This window comes from Lissotriton vulgaris, chromosome 9 (assembly GCF_964263255.1).
Source record: "Lissotriton vulgaris chromosome 9, aLisVul1.2, whole genome shotgun sequence".
Lineage (NCBI taxonomy): Eukaryota > Metazoa > Chordata > Amphibia > Caudata > Salamandridae > Lissotriton > Lissotriton vulgaris.
Window position 1 is genome coordinate 241,325,642 of NC_141697.1, and position 21,501 is coordinate 241,347,142.

The 21,501-nt window shown below is 45.3% G+C and overlaps 1 protein-coding gene across 3 annotated transcripts in view; it reads right to left on the reverse strand.

Annotated features, from left to right (window-relative positions):
- CCDC32 (coiled-coil domain containing 32) overlaps positions 1 to 21,501 on the reverse strand; it is a 223,147-nt gene that overhangs the window by 190,384 nt on the left and 11,262 nt on the right. For all 3 annotated transcript variants that reach the window (XM_086937417.1, XM_086937416.1, XM_086937418.1), the window contains exon 2: positions 1,015 to 1,300. In XM_086937417.1, the coding sequence (XP_086793543.1) occupies positions 1,015 to 1,276 (262 nt within the window). In that variant the 5' untranslated portion in view covers positions 1,277 to 1,300. The remainder of the gene's footprint in view (positions 1 to 1,014; positions 1,301 to 21,501) is intronic.

A 21,501-nucleotide genomic window follows, 5' to 3' on the forward strand; every position in this document is an offset into this window, starting at 1 on the left:
GGATATACAGGCCACATTGCGAAAACTAGAGATGGAGCTGAAAACATTAGAGACACAACTTTCTACTGGCCCAAATGGAGAGACCCTGCGGAAATTCTCGGACTACACAGACACTGCCAATCATGAAGTTAAATTCAGGGGTAAATACTGGCTAGCTAGGAGATATGGGGAGGGAGAGCGCCCTGGAAAAATGCTCGCCGAGACTATACGCAAGCCTCGTTTCTCCAATTACGTCCTGGAAATACAAGGACCAGACGGTACACCCCATCGCGACACTGCGGACATTCTCAATGTCTTAAACGGATATTATTCTTCGATCTACACTTCCACTAGAACTAGTCAGACTTCAAGGGTTAGGCAAAGCTACAAAGTTTGGGATAAACAAAAGCCTCCATTTGCCCCCTCCCCCAAAATTACACTGCATAACTCGATTACCGTTGACCGGGTTACATAAGGTGGCATTACACTGGGCTTTTGTATAATAGACTATCTTAGTCAAGGTGATGGAATATGGTTTGCGTCTGAATCAGTTTTCCAAAATTCAATCAAAATCTTTTTGGGGAAAACAGGAGCTGGAGCAGGAGAACAAAGGAGCTGGTCAACAGGGAAAGTCAAGCAAAGTTTGCGGATTTGTGACTTAATGTGCCTTAACTACAGAGCATATTGGAGAAGGCTGAAAGGGGTCCCAAGGAGCTGGTCGCCCTATATGCATATATAATATGAGCTTCTTCGGACCAAATGGTTTGCATTTTGGAGAAATTGTGAGAAAACAAGTTATCCCCAAAAGTATTGTATGTCAATATTAAAATCTATTTCCCCAGTTAATGTGAATTAAATGAAGGGAATTTCGGACACCACAGAATACTTTTTTTAACAGGACAGGTACTTGTATGAATTCCCTATCTCCAACAATCTATTTTCATGCTAGTTTTTGGAACTATATTATAACGGCCATCTATCTATTAATATAACATATAAACAATTCCCTATTTCCGACCACTAAAAAGAACTTACCTAAAGAAGCTAAATAGACTTCAGAGTCCTGTAGTGGAGCCCATGGCTTCAGTCCATTGTGTAACCCCGGTGCAGATGTCTCATCGAATGGCGCAGCATTTAAATCACTCTGTGTTTCTTCAGAAGATGCATTAAATGAATCTGCAAAGAGTTCGTTTGTAACATCCCGGCTTTCTGGATTTGGTAAACTGGAGCAGATTTCAGCCCAGAGCTCCTGGCCTGGCCTTGTAACAGCAGACTCAATGCCCTCAATCATTTTCATTGAATCTTCAACTGGAGAACCAATCTGAAAAATATATGCAGCAATATAAACACTTAGGGATACAAACAGAGAACATGCATAGATTGCTGGATTGGTTGATGAAAGGATAACAGGAGATAAAGGGCTACAGGTTCTTATTATATGGGCATCCTTTCAACTGCCTGGCCGACTCCTATCCCCCCACTGAGATGTACTTTAATATGAGTGATCCCACAGTTTTTGTTTTTCCTCACTAGCATAGCAAGAGGCTTGGCTGGATTGCTCCTATAGTGGAGGGTGGCTAATGCCACTTCACCAGACACGGAGGTACCAACTAGGAGTCTAGTGAGGAGAATAGTTCTTTTAACTGGTATGCCCAGCAAAGTAGTCAACAGGCAACATCCAGGAACAAATCAGCCCCCTACAACTGAGGAGAGCCTAAGCATGTATAGGCTTACAATTAATTCATCCATTAAGTGCCTCTGCAATCACATGAGGAAATATATCACAAGATGATGGGTCCCTGAGCTGGGTAAGGTCAGTCAACCTTTCCTATCCTTGTAGAAGGCCATGGGTCTGAACCTATATACAGTACTTTTAACCTGGTCTGGTTTCTGGTTGCTGTAAACATTTAGAGCAGGAGCTTTAACTTAAACCTGACCCAAACGATTTCTCTTGCTTGGCAGCTCTACACAAACTAAGCTGACCTCACTAAGTGTGGTTAAATTGTGTCCAGCACAGTCACATACTGAGGCCATCTGTGGACTCTCCCCTTTGTGTTTTGAGTTGGACTTGGCCCTTCTGGCAGGTTCACCCCTGAACTTTTTGCCTTTTAATGTTACATCAGTATAATGATTTCTGGTCTTTGCGCACTTTGGCGCAGTGTAAAGTGCGTGCACTCTGAGTGCATGAGTGAGATTGGCCTTCCCTCCCATAGGAATGCATGGGGAATGTGTGTGTCCATGGCAATTCCTGATGCGTGGGGAGTGCAAGGTTGAGTTTGGTATGTGTGACTCGTGAGGTTGAATGCTGCACGATGAGGTGTGCGGCTTTAATGTGTCCAGTGTGGAAGTACCACTTCTAGAAGTTGGCATGTCTGTGCAGTTAATGTGATTTCACTGTCTGGCTTGAGATTGGCTGGAGCTGGCTGGTGTGCCTGGCTCCAGGAGTCAGGATGGGTCTGCCCCGGTGGTAAATGGGGAGATTTGCATGTTGATGGCAGGGAGGGGCTGCACCTGGGACCTGAATAGGGCTGGGCTTTCCCTCCACAATGCTGGCTCCGCCCCCTGTGATGCGACTGATGTCCCTAGCCGGTTCTGTGAATGGGAAGAGGGGCTGAGCACAACAGAGTGCTCCAGAGCCAGCTGGGTCTGGTTTTCCCCCACCCTGCACCCTAGAGACAAAGGGATTTGGTGTATAAAATGAGGCTGTGACCTCATGTTAAATGTGCTTGTTTTCCTGACTAAAATCTACCAGGGGCGTGCTGCTGCTGGAGCCCAGGGGAAGGCTTGCTTCCCTTGGCCCTGCCCAGCCCCTGGATGCCTGCTGCACTGTGTTGCTGGGACCCCTTTGCTTTGGGAGTCCTTCCTTGGGCGCTTGATAGTCTCTGTGCCCCCTAGCGCCTGGGAAGCGCTTTATTTCAACTTGCTGTGTTACTAAGGGAGCCTACCTCTCATAGCTACCTTGATTAATGGCAGCACGGGTGCCCACCCCGCTTATTTTTATTATTTCTGGAGCAGGTGCCCACCCCGCTATTTATGCGCCTTAACGGGTGCCCACCCAGTTTCTACTTTTATTTTGCGTTTCGAGGGTGCCCACCCCTCATTTTGTGGAAAGAATCCCCGCCGCAGCCCTCGCGCCGCAAACAGGAAGTCAGGCACCGTAGTGCCTGACGAGGGGCGGGACTTCTGGTTTTAGAAGGAAGTTCAGCCCGCCGCTGCGCTGTGATTGGCCGGCACCCGGCCGGAAGAGTGGACTGCTGCCCCAGAGCCACGAAGGCTCAACATAAAGTCCTAGTCCCGAGATGGGGGACCAGGTGAAGAGTGGGCGAAGTGGGCGTATGGTGAAGGCGGGGCTCCCATGAGGAGAGAGAGCCCCGCCGAGTGCTACCGCCGCCAAAGAAAGAGGAGTCCTGCAACACGGTGAGTGGGGCCCCCTGTGTTTATTTTTGAAGAGAAGGGCGTCGGGGCACATTGCCGGTGCCCGCCCCTCCACTCCTGCAGGTGCTGTCGTTGCTCCGGCCGACCATTGTTGGGGCATTGCAGAGGGTAGAGCGGCCCCGGTTGGCAGCGGGCCGCTCCCCCAGGGGCAGCATTGTTTCTCGAGCCCACGAGGCTCAAAAGGGGGCAGTTTGTATCTAAAGCCCACGAAGCTCCTCGCACATGGGGGGTACTTTAGAGGGTAGAGAGGCCCCGGTTGGCAGCAGGCCGCTCCCCCGTTCCCAGAGCCCAGATGGCTCCCAAGAGGCACCATTACTTTTAAGAGTTTTTTTTATATAGTATAGTTATGCTAGTGAGTTCATGGTTCCCTGTGTGATATATGCCTGAGGTGTTTAGGATTGTGAAGGGTGTACTTACCTTTTACCAGTGGTTACTGGTTGTGCGCTACATTTGCTATCGGGTGCTACAAGTATTCTATGTTCTAAGTGCTATTCCTACAAATTGCTAGTTCTAATTCCTGGCAGTGGTCCATGTGGCCCTGTCCCATGTATATAATCCCCTGTAAATTCTGCCCGTGCCAGTGACACAGTGTAAAGTGTGTGTTTATTATCTAATGTGTTTGGTGTAATACAAAGGCTATTTTTATATATAACCTTGTGTGGAGTTCCTTTTGAGGGGGCCTGGGATGTTGTTGCTGGTGGGTGCATGCGCAAATGCTTTACACATTGCCTCAGAGATAGGCCTGACTGCTCGTGCCAAGCTACCAAGGGGATCAGCAGGGGTTATCTTGCCGGGTGACTTCCTTGCCCTGACTTATTTTGATTGCCCTGGGTTATGATTTTTTTAATCTCCCATCTAGACTGGATTGGCTCTTGCTTTCTGCCAGTGCCAGAAATGTACTATATGTAATGGTTCCCTTGAGCCGGAATGTTACATTCAAATGACATGGGAAGGTTCTGCTCTATCAGTACAATAGGATGTTTGCCCACAAACAAGACTATGCAGTTGTCATTGTCCTCAAGGCGGAGAACAAATCTAGGACTCCAGCAGAATCACTTAATCTGTCACTTGCCATGAAAGATAAATACAGTTCTAAACACAAAGTGATTCTGTTTTAAATAACTTCAACAAAGAATATTTATGGTTTAAGTCTTTTTTTTATTGAATTTTGCAATTAGAACAATAGCCGCCATCTACATCCAATGCCCGATTGGGAGAATCATTATAGGGTTGATTAGAAAAGAATAAGGTAAAGTGTAGCAGTAAATTGAGGGAAAGAAATAGAAGAGAAAAGTCTGAGAGAGCTAATGATGACCAAGAGCTAGGGCAGCAAAACATGTCCTTTCTACATTTAAGTCAACTTCTGTGATGTATGTTCATCTGTCTTGGGGGGTATTCCTAGTGAGTCGAAGTACCCATAGATATCTTGGGCATGTGAGTTCAGTGAAATCAGTTTACAAGAACTCTATAGTGGAGCCCCATGTTTTGTCAAAGCGATGAAGCTTATGTGTAATACTTTGTTAGTTTCTCCATTGTTAAAGAGTTTGTCGATCATGCTGCAGGTGCCCTCTAACACTCTCATACGGAAGAGTGGATTAGGCAGCTTGCTGACTTTTTTGTCACAAAAATTAAAACCATTCAGGACTCCTTTCCTCCCGTGGACTCTTCCTTGGTTGCCGATGACTTCGGTAGCAACCGGCCAGTACCATCCTTAGAGGCAGAGCCTGGACCAACACTATCTGTCTTTCCGCAGTGGTCTTGTGCAGCGTCGCTGGAGCTACTGTCTCGGCTTCAATCTGGCTCACCCCTGGATGCTTGTCCAGCAAAGTGCTTGGGCAGGGTGGCATCGGCAGTAAACAGCTTGTTGAACCCCCTGCTCAATCTGTCTTTGAGCTCCGGAGTGGTGCCTCGGGAATGGAAACACGCACTCATTCTGCCGCTGATCAAAAAGCCTTGGTTAGATCCTTTGCTGCTGGCTAACTATAGACCGATCTCCCTTCTCCCTGCTCTGGCGAAGGTGGTTGAGAAGCATGTTCAGTATACACTTACCACCTTTATTGAGAATAACAACATTCTCCATGACTCTCAATCCGGTTTCCGTGCTAATTATAGCACGGAGACAGCCACCGTGGAGGTGACCGACGCCATCAGGGAGACGCTCGATCTAGGGGGCAAGGCTATGTTAGTCATGCTGGACTTGTCGGCGGCTTTCGACACCGTCCCTCATTAAGGTCTCCTAGTAAGACTCAGGGAGATCGGACTGCGGGGGACGGTGTTGGACTGGTTTCAATCCTTTTTATCGGACCGCCGACAGGTGATCTGGGCTCCACCGTTCTCCGCTGAAATGCCATCGCTAGAGGTTGGGGTTCCTCAAGGGTCCATTCTGAGCCCCACCATTTTTAACAACTATATGGCCCCTCTGGCGTTGGTAGCGGAGGCTTATGGGGCCCGGGTCATCTCATACGCTGATGACACCCAGCTCCTGTTTACATGCAGCAAAGGAGAGGCTTTTGACGGCGACAGGATCAAAGACTGTCTGAGTGCAGTCTTTGCGTGGTTTCAGCGGCACAGCCTGAAATGCAACTCGGATAAGTCTGAGTTGCTTTTCTTTGGCTGTGCCCCTGATCCGGGCTAGAAGTCCTGGTGGCCCCAGGACATGTTCCCCCCATAGAAATCATCTTCCCAAGTGAAAAATCTTGGAGTGGTATTTGATGATGACCTCTCCTTCCGCCCCTATATTATGGGGATATCAGGGAAATGCTTCGGCATCCTTAAGATGCTGAGGAAGTTTCTTCCTTTGCTTTCCCTACAGTATCGGAAGACGGTAGTCCAGGCGCTAGTAGGGTCTCGGTTGGATTACGCTAATGCGCTTTTTGCTGGTCTGCCCAAGTACCTCCTGGCTAGACTGCAAATTGTCCAAAATTCGGCGGCCAGAGCCATATTTGGCCTGCCAAGGAGAGCCAGCGCCCAACTGCTTCTAACTAGGCTGCATTGGCTACCTATTTCCAAACGAATCAGATTTAAAATCCTTACGCTGGCCTTCAAAGCCCTTCACTCTGTCGGTCCTAATTATATCAGGAAGCGTACCGCTTTCTATGTGCCGCGGAGGACGTTGCGGTCAGCCGATTTGGCTAAAATGGAGGTGCCTATCGCCAAACGAGTTCGGATGGGAGGACGGTCTTTCCAACATGTGGCAGCTCGCCTTTGGAACGAGCTCCCTCTCTCCCTCCGCAAAGCTAAGAGTCTCCTAGCTTTCAGGAAAGAGCTGAAGACCATGCTCTTTTCCGCGTAATCACTGTGACTGTAGTGTTGCTGCCTCTGTGTTCTTAGGTTTCAGGTTCTCTTTGCCAAAGCGCCGGGACACCCCTTGGGGTAGCCGTGCGCTCTAAAAGTACGGCCTTAACATAACATAACATAACATAACATGCTGATCACCTACCATAGCTTATGTAGCCAATCCAACCTAGTTGGGACTCCATCTGTTCCCCATTTAGAGAGTAACACCTGCTTGGCAGCACCCAGTGCCAAGGTAATGGCCCTTTCCCGGCAGGGCCCAAGAGGTTAAGTTAAGGCGTTGGGGAGACCCAGGAGTATGTAGCAGGGAATCTAGGTATCCGAGTCATAGGTGGCATTTATGTCGAGTAGTTTTCAGTTTCAGAAGGGCTGTATCTTCAGACAGTACCATAACACATATGAGAGAGTGCCCAGTTGGCCGCAGTGGCGCCAGCAACAAGTTTCCCCCTGCGCTTCTAGTGTGCCACTGTCACGACTGAGGCAGGATGACTAACCTTGATAGTCAGATGCAGCAGGAGCGATGACGTTGCCTACTTCCTTCCTCCCTAGGAACAGTTCCCCCGACGAGCCATACATATAAAAGTCCTCTAGGGAAACCCCTCCCAGGGAAGGGGAAAAAAATGGAGAAATTAAAGAAAACAGGCTGGCAGCCAGAAACCATCTACAGCTGGCGAAGACGGGTGGAAGGTCTGTCTTTGCTTGCTATGTAAGTATTCTGCAGGGATACACAAAAAGACACGTGTAAATACACACCCCCTCCCTTCTATAAAAACAATAGAAATAGGGTTAAGGATACACCAAATATACTCACTAGTCTAGACTGCCACAATCATCCAAGAAAAGCAATGATGAAAAAGAAAAACAAACAAATAGAATCCATAATGTTTTTTGCTCCAAAGAGAAAGCAGAATCCTTAGTCTTAAATTCACGTTTCCAAAGCTAATGCGCTTTCTCTATTGAAGTCTCATATTCAAATAGCCTGTCAATGATCTCCGGGTTACACTGCTTCTGCAGGAAGTACTTGTATGCCAAATCACCGAAACAAATGTCCTGTCTTGACTAATGTTCTACGCTTTCAAGAAAATAAATAGCGTCCAGAAACTCAATCTCCAAAAGTATGAAATGACACGTGGAAGCGGCCGCTTCCACGAAGGTACCGGTGAAAGCTCTAAACAAAAAGCGTTCGAATATACTTTCATGCGTTAGAACGCCTTGCAGAGCTCACATACCACAGTTCCTTTAAACGCCGACTCGGCTTTCTCCGCCACGGCTTCGATTATCCAGCGCGGCTCCTCCACAACCTGCAGCGCGGCTCCAGATCAAAGGGCAAAAACACTCCGTGCAGCGGAACAGACTGCAACACGGCTTCGCTCGGTCTCCACTCCTCTGAACATCAATAATCCCAAAGGCAAGGAGTCTCGTAAGACTTCAGTAATCCTCGGAATACCAGGTAGGCAGGCAACAAAAAGTGACAAGCACCGGAAATAGGAGGACAGAAAACAGATATAGTAACACACACAACACAAACAACAGACTAGTCTCTAGGCACTCTGGGAGATGTAGTTCACTGAATAAGGCTTGAAACGTGACAGCCCCCCTGTCTGTGTGTAGTACCAGTAATTTGCTATCTTGAGAAACATCTCTTTCCCAGTAGTGCTGCAAGAGGAGCCCCTTGCTCTGTGTATTATGTCATGCCATTCTTTGGGGGAGAATTCTTGCTCGCACTCCGACTCCCATCTACGCTGCGCATGGGGACTTAACTCACTGTGTGTGTGTGTGTGTGTGTGTGTGTGTAAGGAGAAATGTATATATATCTGAAAGCAGGCGCTTTCAGTGATGTCATGAGTGATGTCACTGACCATGTCATGAGTGATGTAATATGTGACGTCATCAGCAGTGCATTGCGGGCACGCGAGTTATAGTTAGCTGAACTAACTATAACTGGGGAATTTCAATGGTTTTGTATGAGTGAAATGTCCAGTATAACATGTGTGAAACCTATGTTTTTTTCAGTGAATTTCCAAGGTTTTTTAAATGCTAATTCCTAACTATAACGTGTGTGAAACCTATGGTTTTTTCAGTGAATTTGCAAGGTTTTTTAAATGCTAATTCCTAACTATAACGTAGCTGAAACCTATGGTTTTTTCAGTGAATATATATATGCACTGGAAAACTAAACACCCACAGCTAGATTCATGAAAGGAAATTGCGCTCACAAAGGGCCAGATTCTGAGAATCTGGCCCTTTGCAAGAGCAATTTTTGCATTTGGGATTCATCATCCCAAATGCAAAAATCGCTATTTGTGAAATCGCATATTTGCGAAGAATTGCATTTAAGGAATCTCTATTAGAGATTCCTTAAATGCAATTCATTAACCAATTTTAAATTGCGAATTCGCAATATTTGGCCGCTATTTACCACGAAGTCTGACTTTGTGCTAAATAGCGAAAAAATAGAAAAAAGCACTTTGGTGTATTTTTCTCAGGTGTATGTTACACACACACACACACACACATGTCCTTCGGACATGTGTGTGCGCAGCACCTGTGTAAATTTGCATTTATGGGGTGCTACAGGGTGTCCTTTGGACACCCCTGGCACCCTTGAAATTGCTATCTTATTTGCGATTAACAAATTGCTAATCGCAAATAAGGAATAACTCCCCATTCATTCCTATGGGCCTTTATGAATGGGGAGTTATTCCTTATTTGCGATTAGCAATTTGCTAATCGCAAATAAGGAATGTGTAGGAATCGCAATTTATTTAGCGATTCCTACAGGAATCCCGTTTTGCAAGTCCTTAATAGCGATTCCTTAATAATCGCTATTAAGGACTCGCAAAACGGGACAATGATGAATCTAGCAGTATATTCCTTTACAAAGAAATGGAAAGTTTGCATCTCTGCAACCTCTCTAATTGATCACCTTACTCATCTTCCGCTCAATCAACACAACAACCACAAATACACACACCTACTTGCTACCATTCTTGGCTGAGATTATCAATTCTTCTTCTTTAATTCAAATTCAAAGTGCAGACCTTTATTCAGCCTTCTTGGTAACTACTACCCGTGAATAGCAGTGGGTAATTTGCACACTTCCGTCCTTTCTTGCGTCTTTTTACCACACACTGGGGGCAGGTTTACAAGCCCCTTGCACCACTTTTTCATCATTTTTCCCACGAGCTTGTAAATCTGTCCAACTGTGTGTACTTCATGCACTAGCTTTCTTCCTTAGATGTGGTACTAGTTTCTCTTGCTCCCACTGCGGAATCCAACACCCTATCTGTGTAATGACCTGGAAATCCAAAGATCCACTTCACTGACAATACAGTGGGTAGTGTGCGTCTCTCCACCCTTTATTTTTCACGTTTTTCAACTTCCACTCAATCTACACATCATCCACACATCTAATTGCTGCATTCCTTAGCTGTGATTATCAACTATTCTTCTATTTTATATTCATATTCAAAGTGCAAGCCCTTTATCAAGCCTTTTTGTTGTAACTACTGTTCCAGCAATTCTGCTCATACACAGAACTGTGCATAAAGACTTAGGACCTCAGTGAATTACAGTGGACGAAAACCACCTTACTACACAAACCCCCTACCAGACTAGCAATCAGTGACTCATTGGTTCTTCGCCCTAGACCAAAAACACCAATGACTAGTCAACCCAGAACATGCGACTTAGATTACATGAAGTAAAGTGGATAACAAGAGCACTCTTTCATTATAGTCTTACACTAGTCCAAAACAAGATGTAAATAAAGACACGTGCAACTTTGAAATGTTTATTTCTAACCCCATAATCTCATGCACAGTACCTTAGATAATACAACCAAACATTATCAGAAACAAGGTTGTCAGCATTGTTACTATTCTATGAAATACAAACGGAAAAAGCATCCTATAATGCTAAAGGTAAACAAATTTAAAATATACCTACATTTCACCCTCCCTACCTAGCAGATTAGTTTATAACTACAGAAAGTCTCATAGGATTACATGGGCAGACCCATACCTCTGGTACTCAACAGTAGTGGATCACATTCAGTGCTCTACAAACTGTCAAGATACGAATGTTCTCCAACTGTGTGTAACTTTGCCTCCACGATGCATTATGGAACGCGCCAGTATCAGGGGTGGCCACAGCTGCATATGTGTTATGGCTCGAACGTGCGAGGATCATTCTGAATAACAGACACATTATTCAAGAACCTTGATGTTTCATGCTCTCACTATACACACAAAACTAGCGATGCAGTTTACAAATCTAGCATACCAAATTATTCTCATATAAAGCAAAAAACTCCGCCTTCTCTAAACAATATCAGAAGTGCGTGTCGTGTGCAAAGCAGAGCAGGAAAGCAAAAATAGTGTGTAAGCTTCTAATAAACCTATGCTAACTTAACAAGGTGTGAGTGCAAGGCTCAACCCACGGCACCCTTCCTTGATCGAAGCACGTGATATAAACGTGAGAGAATTAGGAACGCAGAGTCCAAGCCTAAAAAGCAGAGTCAAGTTCACATTTCCCAAAAAAAAGTTATTCGCTCTTTGATTGAAAGCAGTAGCTAAATAATAACGAATACGTAGGAAAATCAAACAGTCTTAATCCAACAGCATGTAAACACAGTATGTAGCAACAGCCTCCAAATAGGAAGTCATTGTTCTCATCTGAAAACATTCCAGCCATCCAATTCAATAGTGGGAATGAACATACATGTTCCTCAACGACCGGAGCCTCTATCACCATCGGAGGAAAACTCGGGTCATCTTCAAAGTAACTGCGTGCCAAGAACTCAAGCGCCACTGCAAAAACATTCCAAAGTCCCATTATTCCATGTATCGCTGCTAAGGCCATAATCCCGCCACCAGAACAGACCACGTCATGAATCACTAAGGGGCTCATCAGCTGGTCATAATCCGCGTTGGGAGACACCGTACTGCAGAGACACAAATCCATGGCCCAGTAGAAATCGCAGCTCAGGCAATTGAACACAGGTTGAACGCATGTGAATAACGAAAAATCGAAACGATAATCCATACGCTGTACACAATGTAGCCAGAGGCAGCGCTCCGTAATAACTAAGCATTCGGTTGCGAACCATCAACAGCCGGGACATATTGTCGTCTGCTGCAGGATGTGCATCCATATTTATGTAAACAAATTAATAAAAAGCACGCCGGCAACTAAAGCGAGTATTAAGCGCATTCCACCAAAGATACTGGGGAAAAAATAAATAAATAAAAAATAAAAAAAATCGAATGAAAAAATCCCGAGGAGAACAAATATAGTTTCTACAAAAGTCACAAGGCCACTGCTTCTAACTTTAAAAAAGTAAGGTAACCCCGTAGTCAAGGACACATTAAAGATACTCTAAATTAACTCCCCAAAATTCACGAGCACGTCTGTATTTAATAAAGCATGCACTTCTGTGCGGGTGTTTGCTACATGAAGGACAAATGTTTCTGTAGCAGATATAAGAGCGATCTCTTTGAGACAATAGCGCTCTTATACGACTCATTTGGTGGACTCTGCTTTCAAGGTCGAAATCGACAGCCAGATGGAAACATCCAGCTTCCCATGCAGAGGAGTTAACACAATTTTTTTAATTTTTTTTTTTTTAATCAAACCACACGCTCAGTTACCGTAATCATGTAAGCGATGCCAGCTAACATTGCATAACAATCTCCATTTTTTCAAAGTAAATAACTGAAAGTTGTTATGATAGCACGTGTCAGACTACCTTTCAACACTCACTCCAAATTAGGCGCATCTTGTTTACAAGAGCCATGCAATTGTATGGGTCTACAAATTAAGGAGTGATCTGGTGCTATTGTGCAATCCTCGCCATTCACATAGACTTCTTTTCCCTCACTCAGACACCTATATGTAAATGGCAATAACCAAGCTTCATGGAGATAAGCGCTGCCTAAACATCCATATCTGCCTATAGCATAGTATTTCATGCAAACCTCTAACTTAAACAGGTTAAAAAATAACGTTATGATACTGTGGATAAGCCACACACCTGAATTGGATCTCCAATGAGTGACCACTTCTAACCATTCTAATACCGCACCCTGTGCTCTGATTTGACAGTGAGAGAGTGATCGCACCATAAGTTTGTACTGCTAATCATTCTCAGCATACGCTTTGACGTTACGCTTCGCATCAAAGCTTCCGTGTGAGGTCATGTAAGGCGCCCCGTACAAAAAAAAGACGAGAATGTTTTCAATTGTTTAAAAACATATATTCATGTATTTAATGAACATACTAACAGAAGACTTAATCTAGGATAATTATGAAATCAACTTCCATATTGTATGAGTGGAGCTGCGTGGCCCTCCGCCTGGTGCCCTAGACTCCACCACGCCCAGACCCGGTTCATAAGCATGCGTGATCGTCACCACAAAACCATTAGCACGCATATCGCTTTACCACACATGCTTTTACAACTAGTATGTATTTACCACACATGATAAACGCATAATCTTAATAATGTTTTTTTGTTGACGAACACGCGTTGTAATGGCTGTGGCTTACGTCCTTCAAATTGGTTTCTAGGTATACGTGTTGTAGGAGAGTAGGGTCTGCAATCCTATGATCACCCCAGATTTTTTTGCTTTTTGCTTCACTGGTTTACGACTTCTCTGGCTGTGGGCCTGCTAATCAGACCCACAGCCTTGCTGTTCTCTCACTAAATTGACACGTGTACCTTAGGTGCATTTACCAATTGGTACTGGGCCACCTTATCAGACCCTGTAACTCAGGGCATAGGTGTACCCAGGGCCTACCAGGGGCTGCAGCATGTATTATGCCACCCCTGGCTGGCCATCTAAATCTGACACAACTGGCTGCACGACAGCTGGGGCAAGGTGGTGTAATCACCCTTTGCTTTAGATATAGTATACCTATATCTAACCCTAAAATGGACACACAGATTCCTATCAGTCACTCCTATGGCAGGCCTTGACCATCCTGAAGGCAGAGTGCTTGGAATCGTGTGAGATGGTGCTCTGGCATGAGCTGAGCCCGTTTGCAGCTTGCGGAACCAAGTCTTAATAGCTGTTCCATGATAACGCATACCATATACTCTTAAGTGCATTATAATCCTTGCGGTTATATGCTATCTCTGGTATCGCTTTATCAAAACATGTCGAGTAAGGTGTCATACGAATTGGAATACTAACCCCTCGCCAATTCTGGCGACGGGGTTAGCATTCCACCCTTCTAGAGGGACACGACATGTATGTAACTGTGAACCCCGGTTAAAGTTAACTCGAGCCTCAGCATCACAAAATGGATGCTGCCATCACAGACACAAGTCTGACCCCCTGCAGCTGGGAGTCCTTCCAGCGAGGGGAGCTTGGACAAAGGGTTTCCTGTCAGGGGCGGTGCTAGCACCATCCCAGACAGGGTTTTGTGTATCCTGGGTAGGCAGGGCTTTAGAGGAAGGTGACTGCAAGTGGCACCCCAGTGCTCACTATGCATCTGCCAGCTAGAACCAGTTCCAGGGGCATACCAGCCCCTGAGCTGGGGAAAAGTCCGGCATGGGAGAGGGGTGTAACCACCCCCCTTCCTGGTCCCACCCATGGGCAGGACCTAGTCGCGTGCCAGCCCCTTTCCTTAGTATAAAGATAGGAGCGGGCCCCCTTCCAAATTAGATCATCTTTGAATCCTGGAACTACTTTCTACGAAAGGAACTCAAGACTTCTTCCTAAGATTTCTCCCTTGTGACTAAGGAGTAGTCACCCTGCACCCGCAGGCACCATCTAAGAACACTGCGGTTTGCTGCACGTCCTTCCCCCGGAATCCGACCGACCAGCACGACGAGACCCAGCTTCCCTGGCACCTCTGACCTCTACCTACCTCTACAGCTAAGCTGAGAACCGTAGGTGCGACGAGACCGAGGGACCGGCCATCATCAGAACTGCACGACTTCTATCCAGCACGACCGCCGAGGGATCCTCGAGTGAGTGCTTTGGGGTCCGAGAAGCCCCGACCCTGAGCAGCTCCAGCACCGAAGTCCAGCCCCCCAGCATCCACGAGATCTGCGTGGGGCCCTTCTGCTTTTTGCTGCTCACCGCGTTGTCTGGCTACTAGCCCGCTGGCTTGTGGCCTTCCCGACGACGAACGACACCATCAACACTGCTGGTCTGGTTGCTCCAGACTGGCCCTTGCTCCCCTCCAAAAGAGGAGCACCCCGGACCCTCCTGGTCCACTCCAGACGCCATTTTGAGTCCACCGCGTGGGCTTGAATTTGCCAAGACTTGTTGCCCCAATCCTGGGTCCAGCGACGTCGACAGCAGCAACCATCGTGGGACAACTCGCACCTCCATCCTGGTCGCCGACAACGCCTCCTGGTCCGTGAGACTGCAGAGCCCAGCGTCGCCCACTCACCTGGTCGAGGTGACTCCATCCGGTGCCATCCTGGTGCCCATCTAATCACTGGCTAGTGATTCAGAACTTGGTCCCCTCTGCTTACAGGTGTCTTCCATCTTCGATCCAGGCTTGGATCACTTCGAACTTTTTCTCTGGTCGCCTGCCAGCAACTTCTTCTTTCAGGCTCCATAGACTGCAACGAGGATTCCTGACGTCTTTCTAGACCTATGCATCCGCAGCCCCTGGGCTAGGTAACTTCGGCATTTCGGTGCCCCAGCATAGCCTCACTATCCAAGGGTCCAGATCCTTTTTCGTTTCAGCTCTACCTAGTCGGGTTCGCCCGAGAACACTAACTTTTGCTTTTACTAGCCTCCATAGACTTTGTCCCGTATCCCGCGTGAGAGTGCACACTCTGCACCCGAGTCCCCTAGGCCTCCTGCTAGTAATCTGAAGGTTCAGGAGGCCAGTCCTAGCGATTCCAAACCCTATGAGATTAGTACTTACCTGCTAGTAATTTCGCATTCCACTTTTGTAGTATATGGTTTTTCGTGCCCCTCGGGCATTTGTGTAAATTGTGCAACTTATAGTATTTTCGTAAGAGTTTTGTTGTGTGCTTAGTACCCTGTCCTCAAAGAGTACAGGGCTGTTGTGATCTAAATAAATACACTGTTTATTTTCATAACACTTGTGTGGTGTCCTTTCACTTGGTGTTCAAGGGGTATATGTGATGGTATAACAGCTGGCTTAACACGCCCTCTAGAGTTTAGCCCGAAGACTGCTCGTATCCATGCTACTAGGATAGCTGGTCTATAAGGTTGACTTACAACCAATCAATAAGGGTTGTTCGGACTGATACAAAGTGCTCACTAGAATAGTGAACATTATATATCAGGCCAACTTCTCACACGTGTGACCAAGTCTGATAAGATCGGAGGCCAAGGACAAACACCGTGGAGTCTGTGGCAGGAAATCTCATCGATCACAGAGAAAATATACGCAGTGTAAAATGAAAGGAACAGGTTTAATAAAAATAACGGAGGAAAACTTCTAAATTGGCGGTTGGACGGAGTATGTAATCAACGTTTGGCGCCTCGAGACTACATTTCAAATAAATATACATACAATATGTTTATAATATATTACAAAAGTATAGCACCAGATGACACGACCCGGGAAAAGAAAGCGGCAAATTTAATACCTAAAATCAGGAGAGGTTTGCTTGGCGGACTTAAAGAAAAAAAAGTGCACTTGCAAACAAGGCTGCGCATGCGTAGAGAGTACAACTGATGCAGGAAAAAAAAAAAGTAAAGTTTTACATACCGTCATAGAAATATAGCTCTAAAAATTGCCCCCGGAATTTGCCCCCCCTGAGACCTAATGAATAAAACAGACTTCTATTTTTATTTCCCTTTTCCACCGCGTACGTATACCATACGCGTACCCCCCGATTTTTCATTTTAAAGAAAATAAAAATGGACCCTAAAGATCCATGTGCAACGCCCTGAGCAAGCCTAGAGGGTCAGGATGTTTCTACCCTGCCCCCTTTCCTTATTTCTCAACTTTGTTTTACTGTTTTCTTCTTAGTCGCTTCTAACGACGAACAAGATGGCTGCCAACACTTCCTGGTTTGGAGTGTTCACGCACAGTTGACGGCCAATCAGCATGCAGCTCGTGCTCTTAATTGTACGGATTTCCTTACGAGTGCTGTACTCCGTCTCTAGATATCGTTATGATTTTACTTGTAATTTTCTAAGGACCTACTGAACGGATTTACACCATTTAACAAAAAGCACAATCTGCGAACCGAACTCTACCTCTCTGCCAAATTTGGTGTAATTCCGTTCAGCCGTTCGGGCTGTAGCCCTGGCTAAAGGTCCCTATGGTAAATTGCATGGGGAAAACACGTTTTGGGACCCCCCTTTTTTCTCGGCCCCCACTTGACGAATCACCCCCCAAACATTCAGGGAAAGAGCGGAACCGAGCAGGCCATTTTCTTGGAGAAATTCCCAAAGATTCGTCCACCGACGCCAAAGTTATTCCAAATAGAATGTTGTGGATTTCCAATGGAAACTAGGTCCTAACTATAACTACCTACTGGCGACTGCCAGTAGGAGATAAATTCCAATGATGGGGAGGGGAAATACCAGGTATGTATTCCTTTTCTCCATGGCGGCATGAACTAAAGATATTAACCCTGGTACCTAACAGTACTCAGTTTATCAATGTCACAAGAACAAATGGTTGAGTTTACCATGCAGTTATTCAAACTCTTGCCTTGCAAGTTTACTTGGACATCTCTGCAGAAGAGGCATAAACAAATGAGCTACTTTACCAACACATCAGCTTGTGAGCTGCAGGTTACACTTGGCCCTCTGCCATACATGCATGCTCCCACTGTGGTATCTTACATTAATTTTAGCCTGTGGCCTCCAGGTTAAACAAAAGCACATTCACCGGCTGGACTTCTTTAAAAAGGTTTGAGACCTAGATTTAAGACACAAATATTATAACACCAGACCTGGTGAATCAATACAAACATCTGTCACCGACACTTCCACCTGCATGACGCTCCACTTATTTTAACTGGGTAAACGGTCTTGCTTGTAGGGAAATCTCAGAAATCAGATACCCACGCCAATGCTCACCAATTGAGAAACAGTCTTGGAACAATGATATGTTGTGGGCTTAGACGTCAAGCCAGCAGGCTGTAATAGAGGGAGGAAGCAGGCGATGGTAGAGGGTAAAGATGTCAAAGCAATGCTGAAACTGGGCAAGAACTGGATTCCAGTAATGGCACATATTCTTCAGTCAGTGGCGGTTTCCAAGCTGGCTCCTACAAATTGTCCAGGGAATTACGTCCACACTAGGACACATTCAGCTGTGCTCACACACAGTCATGCATCAAAACTTAGGCCACTGGGAAACTCAAACCTTGTAGAGATGAGTGAGCCAAAAAACATAAGCTGGGCAAGCAGATCCAAGCTTGGAAATTAGATCCCATGCATGAGCCGAGCCTTGAAAATATTTGCGATGTAAATCATACGACAAACATTAGGTAAAATATGATTAAGTCTCTTCAAAATTGAAACAAGCATTGGCATAGCCAATAGGTCTCGCTATTGAGACCTTATAAGTGTTTTAGCCATGTAACAGTTGATGTTGTTGCACCAAGGAGATTGTGCAGCATCACTAAATGCGTATAAGGTCCCAAAAGCGAGACCTATTGACTATGCAAATGCTTGTTTTTAAGGCAAGTTGCACAGCAACCCACGCTTCACACAGCTTTTGCTGTCCTGCTGCCTCATGTAATTACATTTTTAAAAATCATAAATAATATATATATATATATTGAAAGGCTTTTGGTGAGTCCTAGTCATCCATTTGTCTAGTCAACTGTCACTCACATTTTGCTTCCTCGTTCCACAACGTGGGCAATGGGTCAGTGAACTTCAGTAATGTGTTCTCTTACCCTGTGACGGGTAGCATTTTCCTGAGCACATGTGCACACCTGTGACAAAAAGAAATACAACTCGATGCTAGGACAGGTGGGCAATACTTTACTTTGCCAATACTTCTGTCCTTCCATTCTTTTCACTTTCTTTGCGTCATCCGTGTGTGTTTACACTATCTTCGAGTTACAGTAATACAAAGTAAATAGTACTTTCCTTAGTACCACACACAATCATAATTTTCATGCGACATGCATTGAACATTAAAAGGGTTTCTTTAGCTGTTCTAACTTAATCTGCCCCCCAGGCAGCACTTGCACGGTTCCATAAATTATGAGAGATTGTAAATTTATTTTTAACATTTTTATTGCAAGCACACGGTTGCCTTGTTTAGCCAGCAGCAATTTAGCTTTTTTATCCCGTCTTTTCACTTTTGTGGAAAATTCTTGAAATAAAAAAAAAAAAAGGTATTAAAGCAGCACCAGCCTTCCAAGGCCAAACCATAGGTTTGGCCATTGGTTCTAGGCAGACTGGGCTGAATCTTTTGAAGAAAGGCATTAAGTGGCGTCGAAGAAAGTAATGTGTTGTAAAGAATTACTTGTGATTCTTTAAGTTGTAATCTTATTTAATTAGCTTAAATCCTCGCAGCATCCAGGAGTTACGGACTCAGCCGCCGGTCAGTCTTCACTCTCAACAATGCCCATAACAACCACAACGACATAACCCCCGAACCCAACACACATTCAAAACATACCAACCTTAGCATCATACTCGAGCTGTCCACGAGGAACGCGGCCCGGCAAACTCGTGGCCAGTTAACACGCGGCTCAGCTCGAGACACAACACTTCCCCTCCCCTACAATATCCACAACCAATGAAGAAAACAAAATATGAAAATGTAATGATAATACGAAAAGTAAATTAAGCGTCACAAATGTGTGTTACATAATCTTCAAACTTCTTAGGTCTGACACTAATACGTTTAGAAACGGTGGTCCCTCCATTCTGTGCACCATTACATGGTATGACAGCAGGATCAACACAAGCATCCAAACCACCATTCACAGTAGGATTCTTGCTACACGAAGGTTCAACAGAAACCCCAATATTCAGAGGATCAACGGTGTCATCCACATCCTCAATCCAATCGAACTTACCCCTGCCCTCATTAGATTTGAACTGTCCTCTGAACAGAGCAATCCTATTTGCATTCCAAACCTTACCGTCACTAAGCAGGGCAGAATTGCATAGGACTTTAATAACCTTGAGGGGTGCGGAGTACTAGCTTTCACCCTTACACACCATCCTGCCCTTCTTCACTTTAACAACGTCACCAATTTTCAATGAAACACACTTCCTTTTCTTCTGCAATTTATCACTCCACAACTTCTGATTGTGCTCTAGATTCTCTCTTACACCCTCCACAGGCCAGTTCACCTTACTCGTGTGTGTAAGCCAACCCATGTTGTCTTTAGTGCGCGGGGAACGCCCTCTCATCACCTCAAAAGGGGAAAAACCTAAAGAATCACACTTTGTGATCCTGAATGCGCACACAGTCTTCCTCAATTCGTCCTCCAAATTCCTCCCATTTCTATTGGATAATTCAATGCACCCTGTAACCACGCTATTGAAGCGTTCCACGCTTCAGTTTCCTTCAGGGTGGTAAACCGAAGTGGTCCTGTGGGTAATACCAAAATCCGTGATAAAGTCCTTAAACAACACACTAGTAAACTGTCCCCCATTGTCAGAGATAATGTCCTTTGGAAGGCCCTCACGGCTAAACACATCCTTCATAAATTGTACAACACACTCAGCGTCCACCACTTCTTTAATCTTATGTTCAAGCCACTTAGAGAAATGATCTACAATAACAATTACATATTTCTGCACATAGTCCATACCCTTAACCGGACCAAAAATGTCAATACCTAACCTCTCCCAGGGCATGCCGGGAACAACAATGGGGTGGAGAGTAGTACTACAAGTGGATAAACTCTTATCTGAATTAATGCAGTCCACACAGTTCCTCACAACCTTCTCAATGCCCTTATCGACCCCTGGCCACCAATAAAACTGTTTTATTCTCCTTTTTGTCTTTACAATACCGAGGTGGCCTTCGTGACACAAGTTGATAACATTCTCAGGAAACACACTAAGAGGGATGAGCTTACCAATCCCGAGCAACAGGCCATTCTCACAAGAAAGTTTATCCCTAATCTCCCAAAAGGAAAAAAAACACTGTCAAGTTTAGATTTACTAGGCCAACCATTCCGAACAAATTTACAAACTACCTGTAGTATATTGTCCAATTCAATGTTTTTGACCCATTCACTGTGAGGAATACTAGCCAGCTCACTACAGGAGATACTAGCAACAAACCAACTGTCCCACTCACTGTCAGTACAATCGGGACAGGTAAAGGGCATCTGCTCAAAAAAAAATCAGCAATTCTATTTCGCACACCCGGAACATAAACAACATCGTAGATAAAATCCAACAATTGTGCAGAAAAACAGGAGATTCTGGGTGAAACATTGTTGAGACCAAACAAAGTCAAAACTTTGGTGAGTGGTTTATGGTCCGTGCGAAGAGTAACACTAGCACCCCAAATATACTGCCTAAAATGCTTAAGACCCCAAAGGCAACCCATGGCTTCTTTTTCGATCACCGAGTAGTTTCCTCAGCGACAGTCAAAGCTCTCGAAGCAAAAGCTACTACACACCGAACCATCATTTTGTAGCTGTGATAAGACCGCACCAAGGCCCTTGCCACTTGCATCAGTCGTAATGAAGCTCTTAAGCTTGGGATCAAATCCTTTAAGGGCTGGGGCCGAACAGATGTCCCTTTTCACACCATCCAGGCTTACCTGACAAGCATCAGACCACTCAAAAATGGAACCCTTTTTCAACAACTGTCTGATAGGATACAGCTAGTCAGCAAAATTGTGCACAAACTT